This window comes from Pundamilia nyererei, unplaced genomic scaffold, assembly GCF_000239375.1.
Source record: "Pundamilia nyererei isolate P.nyererei 1_Seehausen unplaced genomic scaffold, PunNye1.0 scaffold00061, whole genome shotgun sequence".
NCBI lineage: Eukaryota > Metazoa > Chordata > Actinopteri > Cichliformes > Cichlidae > Pundamilia > Pundamilia nyererei.
Genome location: NW_005187462.1, coordinates 2,323,883 through 2,337,232, shown reverse-complemented (window position 1 = coordinate 2,337,232; position 13,350 = coordinate 2,323,883). Strand labels below are relative to the sequence as shown.

General features: G+C 43.7%; 2 protein-coding genes across 11 annotated transcripts in view; one reads left to right on the top strand and one right to left on the bottom strand.

The window, feature by feature from the left end:
- Window positions 1–1,712: 1,712 nt before the first annotated feature.
- Window positions 1,713–5,999, bottom strand: ddx10 (DEAD (Asp-Glu-Ala-Asp) box polypeptide 10). 2 transcript variants are annotated; one of them, XM_005734987.1, is made up of 3 exons: window positions 4,528–5,999; window positions 4,345–4,401; window positions 1,713–3,928 (listed from the first exon to the last, which is right to left on the bottom strand). In XM_005734987.1, the coding sequence occupies exons 1-3, from the start codon at window positions 5,875–5,877 to the stop codon at window positions 2,726–2,728; spliced, it is 2,610 nt and encodes an 869-aa protein (XP_005735044.1). In that variant the 5' UTR covers window positions 5,878–5,999; the 3' UTR covers window positions 1,713–2,725. The 2 variants fall into 2 exon arrangements, with proteins under 2 accessions (XP_005735044.1, XP_005735045.1); XM_005734988.1 differs by lacking the exon at window positions 4,345–4,401.
- Window positions 6,000–7,259: 1,260 nt separating this feature from the next.
- Window positions 7,260–13,350, top strand: part of szt2 (SZT2 subunit of KICSTOR complex) — a 106,843-nt gene continuing 100,752 nt past the window's right edge. For all 9 annotated transcript variants that reach the window (XM_013911341.1, XM_005734980.1, XM_005734982.1 and 6 more), the window contains exons 1-5: window positions 7,260–7,464; window positions 9,381–9,506; window positions 9,726–9,899; window positions 12,389–12,559; window positions 12,842–12,964. In XM_013911341.1, coding sequence (XP_013766795.1) covers window positions 7,441–7,464; window positions 9,381–9,506; window positions 9,726–9,899; window positions 12,389–12,559; window positions 12,842–12,964 — 618 coding nt within the window. In that variant the 5' untranslated portion in view covers window positions 7,260–7,440. The remainder of the gene's footprint in view (window positions 7,465–9,380; window positions 9,507–9,725; window positions 9,900–12,388; window positions 12,560–12,841; window positions 12,965–13,350) is intronic.

Here is a 13,350-nt window from a genome sequence, read left to right as displayed (position 1 = left end):
AACCAGGGAATCAGACACCGAAGCAGTTGGGCTCTAAATGAAGCTTCGGACGTCACCGATCACGTGACTCTGGCCAAACAAATCAAGCTTCGACACAGAGCTTCTGAAGCACCGGAGCGTCAGCTTCAAGCGGGCCATCACTACCTTACAGTATAAAGTGCATCAATGCAACTAAAGTTGTGATTTGGCAGTATTTGAATAAAATGTAAATGTCTTCAGCAGACCTCAGCGATCTAGATGTATGGTTGTAGTAACTCACTGATGCTGCTATTCATACTGTCATTATATTAATGCTGCTATCCTGTATATATGTACATACATGTTTGAGTACTTACGATTGTTTTTTTGTACTTTTTATATTTTACATTTATATTTATTATTGAAACTTGCACCAAGGGAGTGGCACTCCAATTTCGTTGTACTCTGTACAATGACAATAAAGGCTATTCTATTCTATTCTATTCTATTCTATTCTGATGTCATTGGGTGAGAACATGGATTGTCATTTTCAAAGGTGATAGTTTCAGGTTAACAAAGAAATAAAATTATTCCACAAATTTGTTCAGAAACTTTTACACATACCAACCTTTCTGAAAGCAGCTGGCTTCCTTTTGTCCTCAGGTGTGTGTTTGGAAAGGCCTGAGACTGGGGGAAACAAGACCTTGATTATACTTCCCTAACCTTTCCCTTCGGTTTGCTCCAGGAGCTCCTTTTACTTTCACACATGGTAAGGAGAAGACAACTAGGTGAATACTGCTAATGTCTAAATTAACATCCACTCACAGTAAACTAAAAACATTTAGGTTTATAAGATAAATAAATATAAGTTGTTAACAGTTCTAAGGTTTTATTTCCAACACAGGCTGGCCCGTCCTCCTCTGTTCCTTCACCTTCAGCATAAACTGTCAGCTAAATATTACTCTGCAAACTCAGTAAAGGCTCCTTAAACAAGTTTGTGCTGTTTCGTTTAGTGTACAACATTAATGTTAAAATATAGGTTAAGCATCATAAATATAATTAAAATCACCCCCAGCTGCAACATTAAAGACTCAATAATTACGATTAAATATGACATGTATGATTCTCCATAATGAGTACATATGAGTTAAATACATTGTCAAGTGTTTAAACGTGTAGAAATTCATTTGTTATTTTAGAGCAGTCAAACCAAATGATTGCACGTTGATAGAATAAAATAAAAGACGATTGCTTCATATTTGAATAAGAATCTGAAAGATTTTTGAGTCTATCGCATGAATTGCTTTGTACGGGGGAATGTAGTGGAACAAAGCTCATTTGTTTTAAATCTACATTTGCACTTTTCCAATTAAGTCTCTTTTGTTCTTGCTCTGCATCACCCGGCCTCATTCTCAACACATAACAGCCCAAACACGTGCATAACCAAGGAGCTGCCGATCACTGAGATGAGCAGCTACTGGGTCACTTTAGCGCCACCTGCTGGACACATGTTGGACATGCAGGGTGTAGCGTCGCATCTGTGGAGCAAAATAAGTGGGAAATCTCAATGTAAATCAATCTGACTGTAATCCTGACATTCTTAATTTTTCACAGAAGTACATGTTTGTGAAAAACAGGCACTCAGCTGACTTTAGAGCAGGCTGATCCATCCAGGTCACTAGAATTCACTTGAAATTCCTGGAAATTTACCCCTAAAGTCCTTAAAGTTCAAACCAATGACAAGAAAACTTCAATGATTACAAATATTTTAATAGCATAACTCAATAATCAGACAAGTCAAAGTTGTGACTCTCAGACATGAAATTATACTCATGGATCAAGAAGAAGAAGAAGAAGAGGCCACGATTCCAGGGGTGAGCCAGGGAGCCACAGGGAACATCGGTGCATTAACTAAGCTGTTTAGTCCTTTTGGAGAAACACATGGATGCCAACCAGGCACCGCTTGTCCTCATCAGCAGCTCTGGCATCGTGGAGCTAACCTGTTCACATTTAACAGTGGACAGTGATTGAAAATGATCACCCCTCAGATACTAATGTGAGCATCAGAAAACAACTTCCTGTTTGGTTTTCAGTTGAAAAGTCACAGACTACCTTCCAGAAACGGTTTTATCCCACTATGAGTGCAATAACACAATGACCTAGTGTTAACCTCAGCAGCCTAATGGCCATTTTAGCCACTTGGGGAAAAGTAGAACTGATTTCAAATCCACAACAGTTTAAACATAATACATGTAAAATAAAGATGCACTCATTGTCCCTCTGCAGGACCTTCAGTGATGTTGCTGTCTCAAGCTTTATTGAGACTGACCAACCCCGAGCTCGTGTTTAAAGTCTGAAGGTTTTACAGGGAAAGTTACACATTAATGGCACACCGCCATCTTTCTTCTGTTTTGAACAGCTGGGTCACAACTTCTGCCTCAAAGTGAGCTTTTATTTTTTGCTAATGTGCTCTAACATGACTGACTGGTGCTTCACTCTAGGAGCATGTTTGGCTCGTCTCTTTGCTATGACTCTGTTCTCGTGTAAGCCAATCGGGACGGGGCAACATTTAGCAGTGTTTCTTTCACAGCCAATGGGATCAGTCCTGATAACGTTTGATGGCAGTTTCTGATTCGAAGCCTCTGGACTGAACAGTCACCTGCACGTTTGCACTGCAGAGTAAAACACTGGTCAGATTGAAGCTGCTGCAACAGCTTGAGTACTCCTCATTAGAACTGACGGAACCGTTCTGTTCTCTTTGGGTCCTCTACCTTCGCCCACCCAGCAACTGTAAGACTAACTCCTCATCCTCTGCCAAAGAGAGACCAGTGTCCAGAGCTGTGTGCTCATCATCTTCATCGCTCACTTTCCTCCTCTTTCCTGCTGTATGCTTCTCATCCTCCTCTTCGCTGTCCTCCTCCTCTTCCTCTTCACTGCTGTGCTGCCGTTTAGACGACCCCATTTCCATCTCGTCCTTCTCCTCCTCCTCTGACGACGAAGAAGACGACGAGTGCACTTTGTCGGGATCTGGCAGGGCACTGGGGTCAAACTCGTCTTCGCTGTCATTGGCCAGGTAGGCCACGACCTCGTCCTCCTCGTCCTGGTCCCGCTTGCTTGCCTCCTTCCTGGCAGCCCTCTCCTTCAGCCGCTTCTCTCGGTGTTTGGCTTTCACCTTGCGGCTGTACTCCTGCTTATCAAACTCTTGATCTTCCCGCTTCAGCCTCTCCCGAGCCTTTTCCACATTGAGTCCCGAAACGTCCTCCTCTTCTTCCTCCCCCTCATCCTCAGCAGTCACTGCTTGCTGGACTGGTGGCCAAAGCTGCACAGCCTCACCTTCTTCATTGAAAGTCACTTTGGTGTTTACCTGAAACTTTCTCTTGAGGATCTTTTTAGCTTCTTTGTACTTTGTCTCTTTCTCAGTTTTCTTTTCTGGGTCATTTTCAGGATCCTCTGGACTCTGCTGATCCTCCGTCAGATTAAAGACATCCTTTCGTTTGACTGTCAGCAGGTCCAAGTCTCGTAGATCATCGTCGTCATCAGCGTCACCTGCACTCGGGGTTAATGTCTTGGACGTATCCAAACCTCCTTCATCACCACCGTCCTCATCCTCACTGGACTCGTCTGACTCCGAGTTTTGCTGCTCCTCACGAGAAACCTCTCCTTTCAGCTGGGCCTTAAATCTCCTCAGCTCTTCTTCTTCCTCAGACTCCTCCTCCTGCACTTCTTTCTCTACTTTCTGTGCCTGAGCTTTACTTAGGAACCGAACCCTTGGGGCCACAGCGAGGCCGAGGGACAAAGCGTACTCGTGAAGCTTGATCTTAAAGGCATCAAACACCTCTTTGTTCTTCATGAGGTACACCGAGCGCAGGTAGGAAACAAAACACCTCTGGGCTCGCTCCTTCTGCTCCTTCTCCTGAGCGAGGAAGGCCTCCAGCTTCTGCTGCACGTTCTGCAGTTTGTCTGGGTTCACCTGGAAGTAGCCAAACAATTAAGTTAATCAGATCTTATGTAATGTTTTGTGACTACACTTAAATCTGCCTGTTTGAAACCACATATATATTAAATAAATGAACTATAATAAATATATTCTGAGGAGGTTTCTAAGACTAGTGCAGCTCTGGGTGACGAGATGTGCGGACATAAAGGTTTTTTATTTTGCAATAGTTGAAATATAAGTACCACATTAAGCTGTATCAGCAGTATTGGGTTTAGCATAATCATATTATATCTGCCTGTACTTGCTCCTAAATTTGAGTTGCTGTCACCACTGTGAGTCTTTTCACCAACTTTTCTGTCAGATTTGTAGTGATACTTAAAAAGTTATTTGACGTGTGCACACCTGGTTAGGACGGCAGTTTGTGCAGATATTAACAGTGTTATACTAACGTGGAATTCCTGGGGAGTAATGCAAAGTACTGCACCGAGGGTTTGAAATGTCTCCTTCTAAATGGAGTAAAAACATCAAACAGTTATTTTACTGTTTTACATAAACCTACTGAACAGTGTGTGTGTGTGTGTGTGTGTGTGTGTGTGTGTGTGTGTGTGTGTAATGGGTAGATGATGTCTCACTTGTATCTTGTTGATGGGAACTTTCTTCTCCTCCAGCTGCTTCACCATGCCTTTCTCCTCCGAGGGCAGCAGCAGCAGCAGGGCCTCTCCACCCTCCTTGTACCTGGCCGTCCGGCCCACCCTGTGGATGTATGTGTCGGCGTCCTCTGGACAGTCAAACTGCAGCACCCAGTGGACGGCAGGGAAGTCCAGGCCTCTGGCAGCTATGTCGGTGGCAAAAAGCACAGCGTTTTGCTTCTTGAGGAAGTCGTTGTACACCTCCACCCTCTTCATTTGCTGCTGTTTTCCATGCAGAGCCAGGATGGGCATGCCTGGCCGGAGACGGCAGAAAGCTCGGAACAGGTACTGCACCTCCTTGCAGCAGGCGAAGAAGACTATGATCTTCTTCTTTAGGTGGCTCCTAATGAATGAGTAGAGCATGTTGACCTTCTGGTGGAGCTCACACACGATGTAGTTCTGCTCCAGCGTGGCTGGCGTGCTGAACTTGGCTTTTTCGTGCACCCACACATACTCCGGATCTTTGAGACTGAGCCGGCCCAGGTCTTTGACTGATTTGGTTTGCGTGGCAGAAAACAGCAGAGTCTGCCGGGACTTGGGGAGATTCTCCACGATGGCATTGAGCGTATCTGCAAAGCCCATGTCCAGAATGCGGTCTGCCTCATCCAGGACCAGCATGTGGAGGTCGGACGCGTGGAAGGTGGCCGTTTCATCCATGTGCTGGAGGAGTCGGCCCGGGGTGCAGATGACAATGTTGGTACGGTGAATCCTCTCACACTCGCTTTTCAGGTCTTTTCCGCCGATGATGAGCCCTGCAGAAAACTCGTGGTTCCTGCCCACCTTGCGCAGGACTTCAAAGGTCTGGTAGGCGAGCTCTCGGGTGGGAGAGATGATGAGAGCACCGAGGCCGTCCATGGAGCTCCATTGCTGGCGGTAGAGACACTCCAGGACCGGTATGAGAAAGGCTAAAGTCTTACCGGAGCCAGTTTTAGCCGCACCGAGAACATCTTTCCCCTGCAGAGCGAAGCCGATGGTCTGCCGCTGGATCTCCGTAGGCTGCCGATACTGAGCCTCCTGCAGGCCCAGCAAGGTCTTCTTAGAAATGGGGAAGTCGGAGAACTTGACAACCTCCTTGAGGTTGATTTCTCCATACCTGCTCACCAGCTTATCGATGTACTCTCGTTCTACCTGCCACTCGGGCTTCTTCTTCTGCGCCCTCTCTTGCTTCACTCGTGCTTTGGTCCGGTTGTACTTTTTCTTCCACTTCTCGAAGTTTCTGACGGGGTCGACGCTCGCTTTCATCTTTTGGGGTTTCGGTTTTTTCCCAACAGGATTTGGGCCTTTTTTCTCCATGACTAAAGACGAGAATCGCAGCAAGATCGAGTCAAAAACACACACGCTGGACTCTAGATAAACAGCATGGAGAAGCCTGCTCGCCGTCGCGTGTTGAATGACGTAGTCATCCCGCGACTCAAATCTCTAACGTGGGGAAGCTTTGCCCTGAACCTCATTTGACAGGCAGAACTGCAAAATATTTATTTATGTATTTAAATGTATTCACAGCGCCGTGTAAAGAAAACGGGAGAATAACAAAGACAGAAGTGGGTGCAAAGGTCAGCATAATTCCGCAGTGTTGAATATTTTACCGTCAAAGGTGGCAGCTGCCTTGGCCAGCTTCAGAAAACGTGTAAAAACAACAGTTGTGGTTGTCATTCTCACAGAGGACTCACGTATTCACATCCAAATTAAACCACGATGTTGAGTTGTGTAAATCTCATTTCGCTGCTTCTTTTGAATCTTCTTTCACTTTAGGGGTTTAGGAGGTGGAAACATACTTTCTCCTTATTATTTAACATCCTCGACACTATAATGTTCAATGTTCACAGCTAGAGTGGAAAAAAACAACTCAAAGAGTGCGAGAAGCAGAAAATATTGTCTTCAATCCATCATTTGTTTTCAACAGACATGATATACAACAGACCTAACGAGCACTAAGTCTGCTTCTCTATTCACGTTTCAAAAACTCCTTCAAAAACTTTTTTGCGTATAAGTATCAACTGCTTTTTATTCAGCTTTCACAGCCATCTTATCCACCTCCAATTATTCATAAAGAGCATGCCACAGGCAGCAGTAACAGTTCCGCTATAATTTCTTTATTAAAATCATGAAAATCAATTCTGTGTCAGAGAAAATCTAAGAATGATGTTATTGCTGGAGATAGTCCTCGTTTATAAAGTTTGTAAAATGCCCCATTAGTGCTGTGCCATACTGCAGATTTTATTTGGTATCACTCTGATACCAAGTAAAACCAGGGCCAGTATTGCTGATACCAGTACAGATAGTGGTACTTTGAACTTATAAAGGCAGCTCGTGTTGTGGAGAACAGTTTGTGAGCTTTTTATGTATTTTCAAACTTCTATGAAGACCTGCAATGTAAATGTGCCTGTCTTTAAAGGACTTTGTGTCTTATAAAGGTGCTACAGGCTACAAACAGCATCGACCTGAGAGTCAAAAAAACATCATATGTCATCGTGCATGTTTGATGTTTATTTTTTTAATTTCTAAAAAATAATTCATTTAACACATGTAAATATTTATATGTATAAATCTTATCACTCTTTCTAGTATTGATCCGATACCAACACCAGCATCGACACTATCGTTTCGACCCGGTCACCTGTAGGTCCCGCTACAGCCCAGCAGGTGGCGGTAAGACCGCAGAGTTTGGACGTCAACTGCGCGAAAACAAGAAGACGAAGAAGAACATGTCGACGCTGGTACCGCTCTACAAGCACCTGATCAGAAGAGAAGACAGATGATAAACAAGTACTAATATAGACCACTTTGCACAACACAGAGTGGATATCCGTCGGCCGAGCCTCGCCGACACCCTGCAGCTCTTATGCTAAACACGGCATGGCAGAGAGACCGGACAATGAGGTAACAGTCAGGGTAGCACTGGTTAGTAAAACATGCCACATTTTAACTTCGTGCTCTTAACACCCAGAAGTCGTTAAAGTCCCTTTTAAAGTGAAGCATGGATTTAAATAACCCACAACAGAGAGGCAGAGCTGTTACGTGACGTCTGCAGACGAGGAGAAACTTGTGATAGCTGCACAGCTACGACTACAGGAAGCTAGCAGCAACTGACAAACTGGAAGTAAACACGAGTCACATTAGTCAGAAGGTTTAAGTTAATTTTGCTGAGTTTCTGGCCTGTTAGCAACTCGGCGATACGTGCCTGCAGATTACAGAGCCAAATAAAACTTTCCTTCAGCATTAAAATAGGCAAAAGCGTTAACGCTCCGCGTGTGTTCGTTAGGAAACAGAGCTAAAAACATTTAGCCCACATTATGTATCTACAATAAATACAAATGCAGTTTTATGAAGTGACATTTTAACATGAAAGTCCAGTATCTCAAAATACCAGCTAGCTAAAAGGAAGATTGACTATTATATGTTACTTAAAGGCAAGCTGTACATTTGTACTGTTGGACTCTGCAGGAGGAAAGGTGGAGAAGAGCCTGCAGGCAGAGTGCAGCGGGTGGGGACGAGTGTCACGGGTGATTTTTGACAGATGGATAGCAGCAAGAGATAAAGGGAAGAATCGTAAGATGTTAGTTAGACCTGCTATTATGCACTGACAGAAAGACGTGAGGCCGACCTGGAGGTGGCAGAGCTGAAGATGCTACTGAAGATTTTTGTTGGGAGCGACCAGAATGGACACAGAATGGACACAGAATGGACACAGAATGGACACAGAATGGACACAGAATGGACACAGAATGGACACAGAATGGACACAGGGACAGCTCATGAGTGGTTTGGAGTAAAGTTAATGAGGCAGAGCTGAGATGGTGCAGAGGAGGGAGAGTGCATGTGGAAGGATGTTGAAGATGCAGCTGCCAGGCAGGAGGAAAACCAGAGATGATTCATTGACGTAGTGAAAGAGGATATGCAGAGGACTGGTGTGACTGAAGACGATGCTGTTGAATTATAATGACTTCTTATTTTATTTGTATATAAGTAATGTGGAAGCTACAGCTAATGTTGATCAATATACTGCTGAGTGTTGTAATCTATAACTATGTGTAATGATGCACAAATATGTAGGCTAACATTGTTATTCTTAGATATGGACCCTGCTGACTGCCAGTCAGCAAAAAAGCTCACACTTACTCTGGCCTATGTTTAGCTGTTACATCAGTTTAGCATTGGCAAAATGTTGAATTGTGGTGTAATAAAAACCTGAAGCAGAACAAAAGAACATCGGCACAAAACGTGGTATCAGCCAGATGGTGTTTTAAACAAAGGTAATGATTTCAAACTCGGTGAAGCTTTTATTTGGATTATTTAAATGATAATAGTAAAGATTTTACGGTACATTGAAGCACAACAAAACTGATGAAAATGATGCACAACAGCCAGCAAAGCAAATAGGAAAAATGACATATCAAATTAAATGCGAAATTAAAATATAGTTAAAAATGAGAGTCGGTGCTGTTCACAGAATCACACCTGTTAACAATTAAAGCTAAAACTGAAAAGGTGAGTTTTTAGTTTCGATTTGAAATCTGTTGCTCTGGAGTTTCTGCGCTGGGACCTCTGAAACATGGAGTGAAAGTTGTGACCCTACTGCTCTCCTGAACTGTGATATTGGTAAATGCTTTCATATTACCTTTATAGCCACTCTTGCTAGTTTAAATAGAATAGATCACATAGATCTGTTCTACATGGACATGCTTATATTAGAAAATATGGTCTTTATTATTCCAGTGGGGTTGGGCATCCTCAAACCCTCTCTCGCTCATACAGATGTGTGAACATCCCACATTTATGATTGTGTTGTTGTTAAGGTGGAGGAGGCTGACCACATCTACCTGCTCATGAAGGAGGACTACCGGATCTCTAGGAATGTGCGACTGGCGTGGTTTCTTAGTAAACTGAACCAAATCATCTGTCCGGCTTCAAAGCCTGAAGTGGTGAGTTTCCTCTCCTGTCCTCATGATGGCCCAGCAGCACCAAGATCAAGATTGGCACCCTTCTATTATTATCCTTGTATATGCCACCGATGATTAGATGGTGGCTGCACTGTGACAAATTAAAGGAAAAATAGAGAGCTATTTTAACATTGTAACTGCTGTTCTGATTGGTCTCTAAAAGCTACTGCAGATCATATTTCCTCCCACTTCCTGTTGTAGCTGCACTCTGAAAATGAACTGGACCTGCTTAGCATCTTACCTAAAGGATGGCAGCCAGATATCTCCCCAACTTCACACCCATGCATACTGATGCCTTCCACCCGGGCCACCTTCCTGGCCCGGAGGTACCGCTTCATCATCGAGCTGGACCTGAGTCCCTCCACAGGGATTGTGGTAAGTCTTAAATGCACTGTCTCCTGAATGAGTTCAAACAATATTAAAAAGTGCTTAGTGCAAGAATAGATGTAATATTTAAGTTTGTTATGATTATTTGCTGTGTAAATTATTCATAGTGGACAATCCATTTGTCTGCTTGTCTTATATCAAGTACATCACGTCTCTTTCTGGCTCCTTAGTGTCTCAGTGTGTTTCCATTTGTAGTCAAGAAGGCTTTTAATTTATTCAGACGCTGTTAGAAGAGCAAACAAATTTAAATTTTGTGAATGAATTTTGCAAATGGTAAATATTTGATCACTTAAAGTGCTTTTTCTTACTCCAGCTGCCTCTTTATTTAACACTGGGGACAACCCTGGGTTCAGTATGTTGCTCAAGGATACTGCAGATGACCCGCTCTGCCTTCTGAGCTCACAATCATTTGCTGCTCTGACTCGCAGACGAAGCACCTCATTAAGATTTAGATTGTTCACTTTTAGTTGGTTGAATGTGAATCGTGCTCGAGCTGTTGCTCAGTGGGATGTTGCTACTCCGTACTCAAACCTCTCACAGAAAACTGGATGCATGGCCATCCATGCATGTGAAGCAGCACTGCATGGTGATCCAATGAACTCTTACCAAGTGCAATCACAAGGATAGAATTAAAGTCTGAAAGCACAGAACTGAGACTGTTGTTGTGCTGCTGAATGTGTTCCTCAGTCTTCACATTTGACCCTTTTTATATGAGACAGCACAGAGTATTCTGTAAATGCACACGCTGCACTGTTGAACCATATCGTTGCATAAGAGAAGGACCTCATGCAGTTCAGAGGTTTCAGGTCCGCTTCTCTCAGCATGTCTGGTAAGATATGGACAACGGATGGACTTATTTGCTTCTTTGTTAGCATGAAGCCCATATCTGGAAAACTGTTAAGCAGTTACTTACAGATAAGAGATATCCTTATATGGTGTAAAGCAAGAACTTATTTTTAAGTGCCTTAAACCTGCACGACTTCAAATTGGAACCTCGGGTTGCAAAAAGTATTAATTCCTTTAAATTACAACCTCAGTAAGAGATTTTTCATGAATTTATGTAGTTTATAAATTCACCTAATGTTAAAGGTCCCTATTCCCATGTTGACGTCCAACATAACAGTTTGTCGAATCAAAGTTGCAGACCTGTCTGCTGTGGTGAACCCTGCTGATTAAGAGCAGCTAGAAGAAGCTTTAGGGGCCGTGTGTGTTCTCTTTGGGGATTGTGGCTTCATCCAACAGTCCAAAGACATGCGTAGGGTTAAATTAAATGGGTTGAATGTAAGTGTGAATGGTGGTCTGTCTCTATGTTAGTCCTGCGACAGACTGGCAACCTGTGCAGGGTCATGACAGCTAGGATAGCCTCCAACATCCACTACTCTCAGCTGGATAAGCAAGTGAGTAAGTAAGTAGATGGATGGATCTTCTAGAGTCAGAAAGCTGAATAAAGGAGGGTTTGCTTGAGTGTGGGCGTGGCTTGTGACTGAAGTTGTATGTGGGCGTGGCTTGTGACTGAAGTTGTATGTGGGCGTGGCTTGTGACAGAAGTTGTATGAGTGCCATGTTTCTTTGTTTCACAGTTACATCAGTGCTGTTTGTTATGTCAGCAGTTTGCTAAAGTAGTGCCAACACAGATGTTCCAGTCTTCACAGCACAATGTCACCTAACATGTGAGTGACATCACAGTGATGTCACCTAACATGTGAGTGACATCACTGTGATGTCACTCACAGTGATGTCACTCACATGTTGCCTTTAAAAAACAGTTAAGATAAGGCCTTCAAAGCCTCATCCTGAACTTCCACATCAGCCTGATGTTAATGTTAAAACTGTTATTCTGTGTGGTGAAAATCCATCAGACCGGCTCTTCAGTCTGCACAGCAGAGCTTCTGTGCACAGAGCACCACTGGTTGAGTCAGCTCCACTAGTAACAGACTTTAATTCAAGTTTAATGTTTTATTGACGTAGACCTGGGCTCTCACAGTGGCTCCATTGATGCATGTAAATGGTAAATGGACTGGTTCTTATAGAGCGCTTTTCCACTCTTCTGAGCACTCAAAGCGCTTTACACAACTTGTGCATTCACCCATTCGCACAAGCACAACTGACATTCACACCCATTCGCACAAGCACAACTGACATTCACACACATTCATACTCCGATGAATGCATCGGAGAGCAATTTCGGGTTAGTATCTTGCCCAAGGATATTTGGCATGCAGACTAGGGGAAGCCGGGGAAGCCGGGAATCGAACCACCAACCTTCCGATCAGTAGATGACCTGCTCTACCACCTGAGCTACAGCCACCCAGGCTGTAAAGAACATGTGTTCAGTTCAATATAAAACCTCTGCCTAAACTGGGCAGGTATGAATGTCATAGACTGAGGGAAACAGCTCACACTGAGTCCTGCCTCTGGTGTACAATATGCCAGATCATTTGGTGTCTCTGTGTTACACGTTGGTTTTGTGTCCTGCAGGATGACAGCACAGGCGAGATGATCTTTGATGAGGTCTTCCACGCCTTGTCCAGGTGTCTGGCTGGTCTGGTTCAACCATTCAAAGTCCCTGGAACAGATCGATTTTTCAAGCCTAAGATCTTCATCACCATCCTTGCATATTCCTCCATCATTGGCCTCCCTTCACATCAGGTAATGACAGTAATTTACTTTAGTCATAAAAATGAATGAAACAAATGTCTTCGAGAGTAACTTAACGGCAAGAAAAGCAGAGTTTCTCTCTCCAGCACGTGTTTATTGCCCAGCCCACATTGGTGTGGAGTGCTTCACGCTTACTTTAATCTCTGTCTTTACTATGTTTGACTACATTTCAGCCACCAAAGCACACGTTGGGTTAGTTTCTGTGGGAGATGTTAGGCTGCTGTAGATGTTTGTGCAGTTCTCTGACGGTCTTTAATCTTTTGTTCCCTGCAGGTTTTGGTCCAAGGATGCCAGCTTGATAAAACAGACCTGGATGAGTTCTTGCATCACATCTACCAGCAGCTCAGAGCGTTGGAGAGTAGCATCGCAGAAGTCCTGCATCAGCAGCACGAACAGGCAAGTGCACACTAGCAGAAATAACACTGTGCTAGCAAGAATGCTGTAACTATTAGAGAAACACTGCAAGTGTAAAAGCTCTCACCAGCACCCTGTAAAGCTCCACCGTGCCTTACAAGCAAAAATAAAACAACATCCTACTTTATCAGACTAGATTAGCATCGCTCTTCAGTTTGACCCCGAACATCCTCTCCACGATTGGCTTTCAACGATTGGCTTTCACCTGTTGTATCCATGGTTACCAAAAACAGCATGGGTGTGATACTTTAGCCAACTGCGGCAGGTTTGTTACGCCCATGGGATTCACTTGTGACTAGGGATGGGTATCGTTTAGGTTTTATCCGATACCGGTGCCAAACCGGTACTTTTGAAACGGTGCCGGTGCT

Bases quoted from the DNA above. Each gene is read 5' to 3' on its own strand.
- ddx10 (XM_005734987.1), bottom strand. From the start codon at position 5,877: ATGGAGAAAAAAGGCCCAAATCCTGTTGGGAAAAAACCGAAACCCCAA. The intron at 4,402-4,527 runs GTGAGACATCAT...TACTCCATTTAG, and splicing joins TTCCCATCAACAAGATACAA to AAGGAGACATTTCAAACCCT. The intron at 3,929-4,344 runs GTTAGTATAACA...GGCTACTTCCAG, and splicing joins TTACTCCCCAGGAATTCCAC to GTGAACCCAGACAAACTGCA.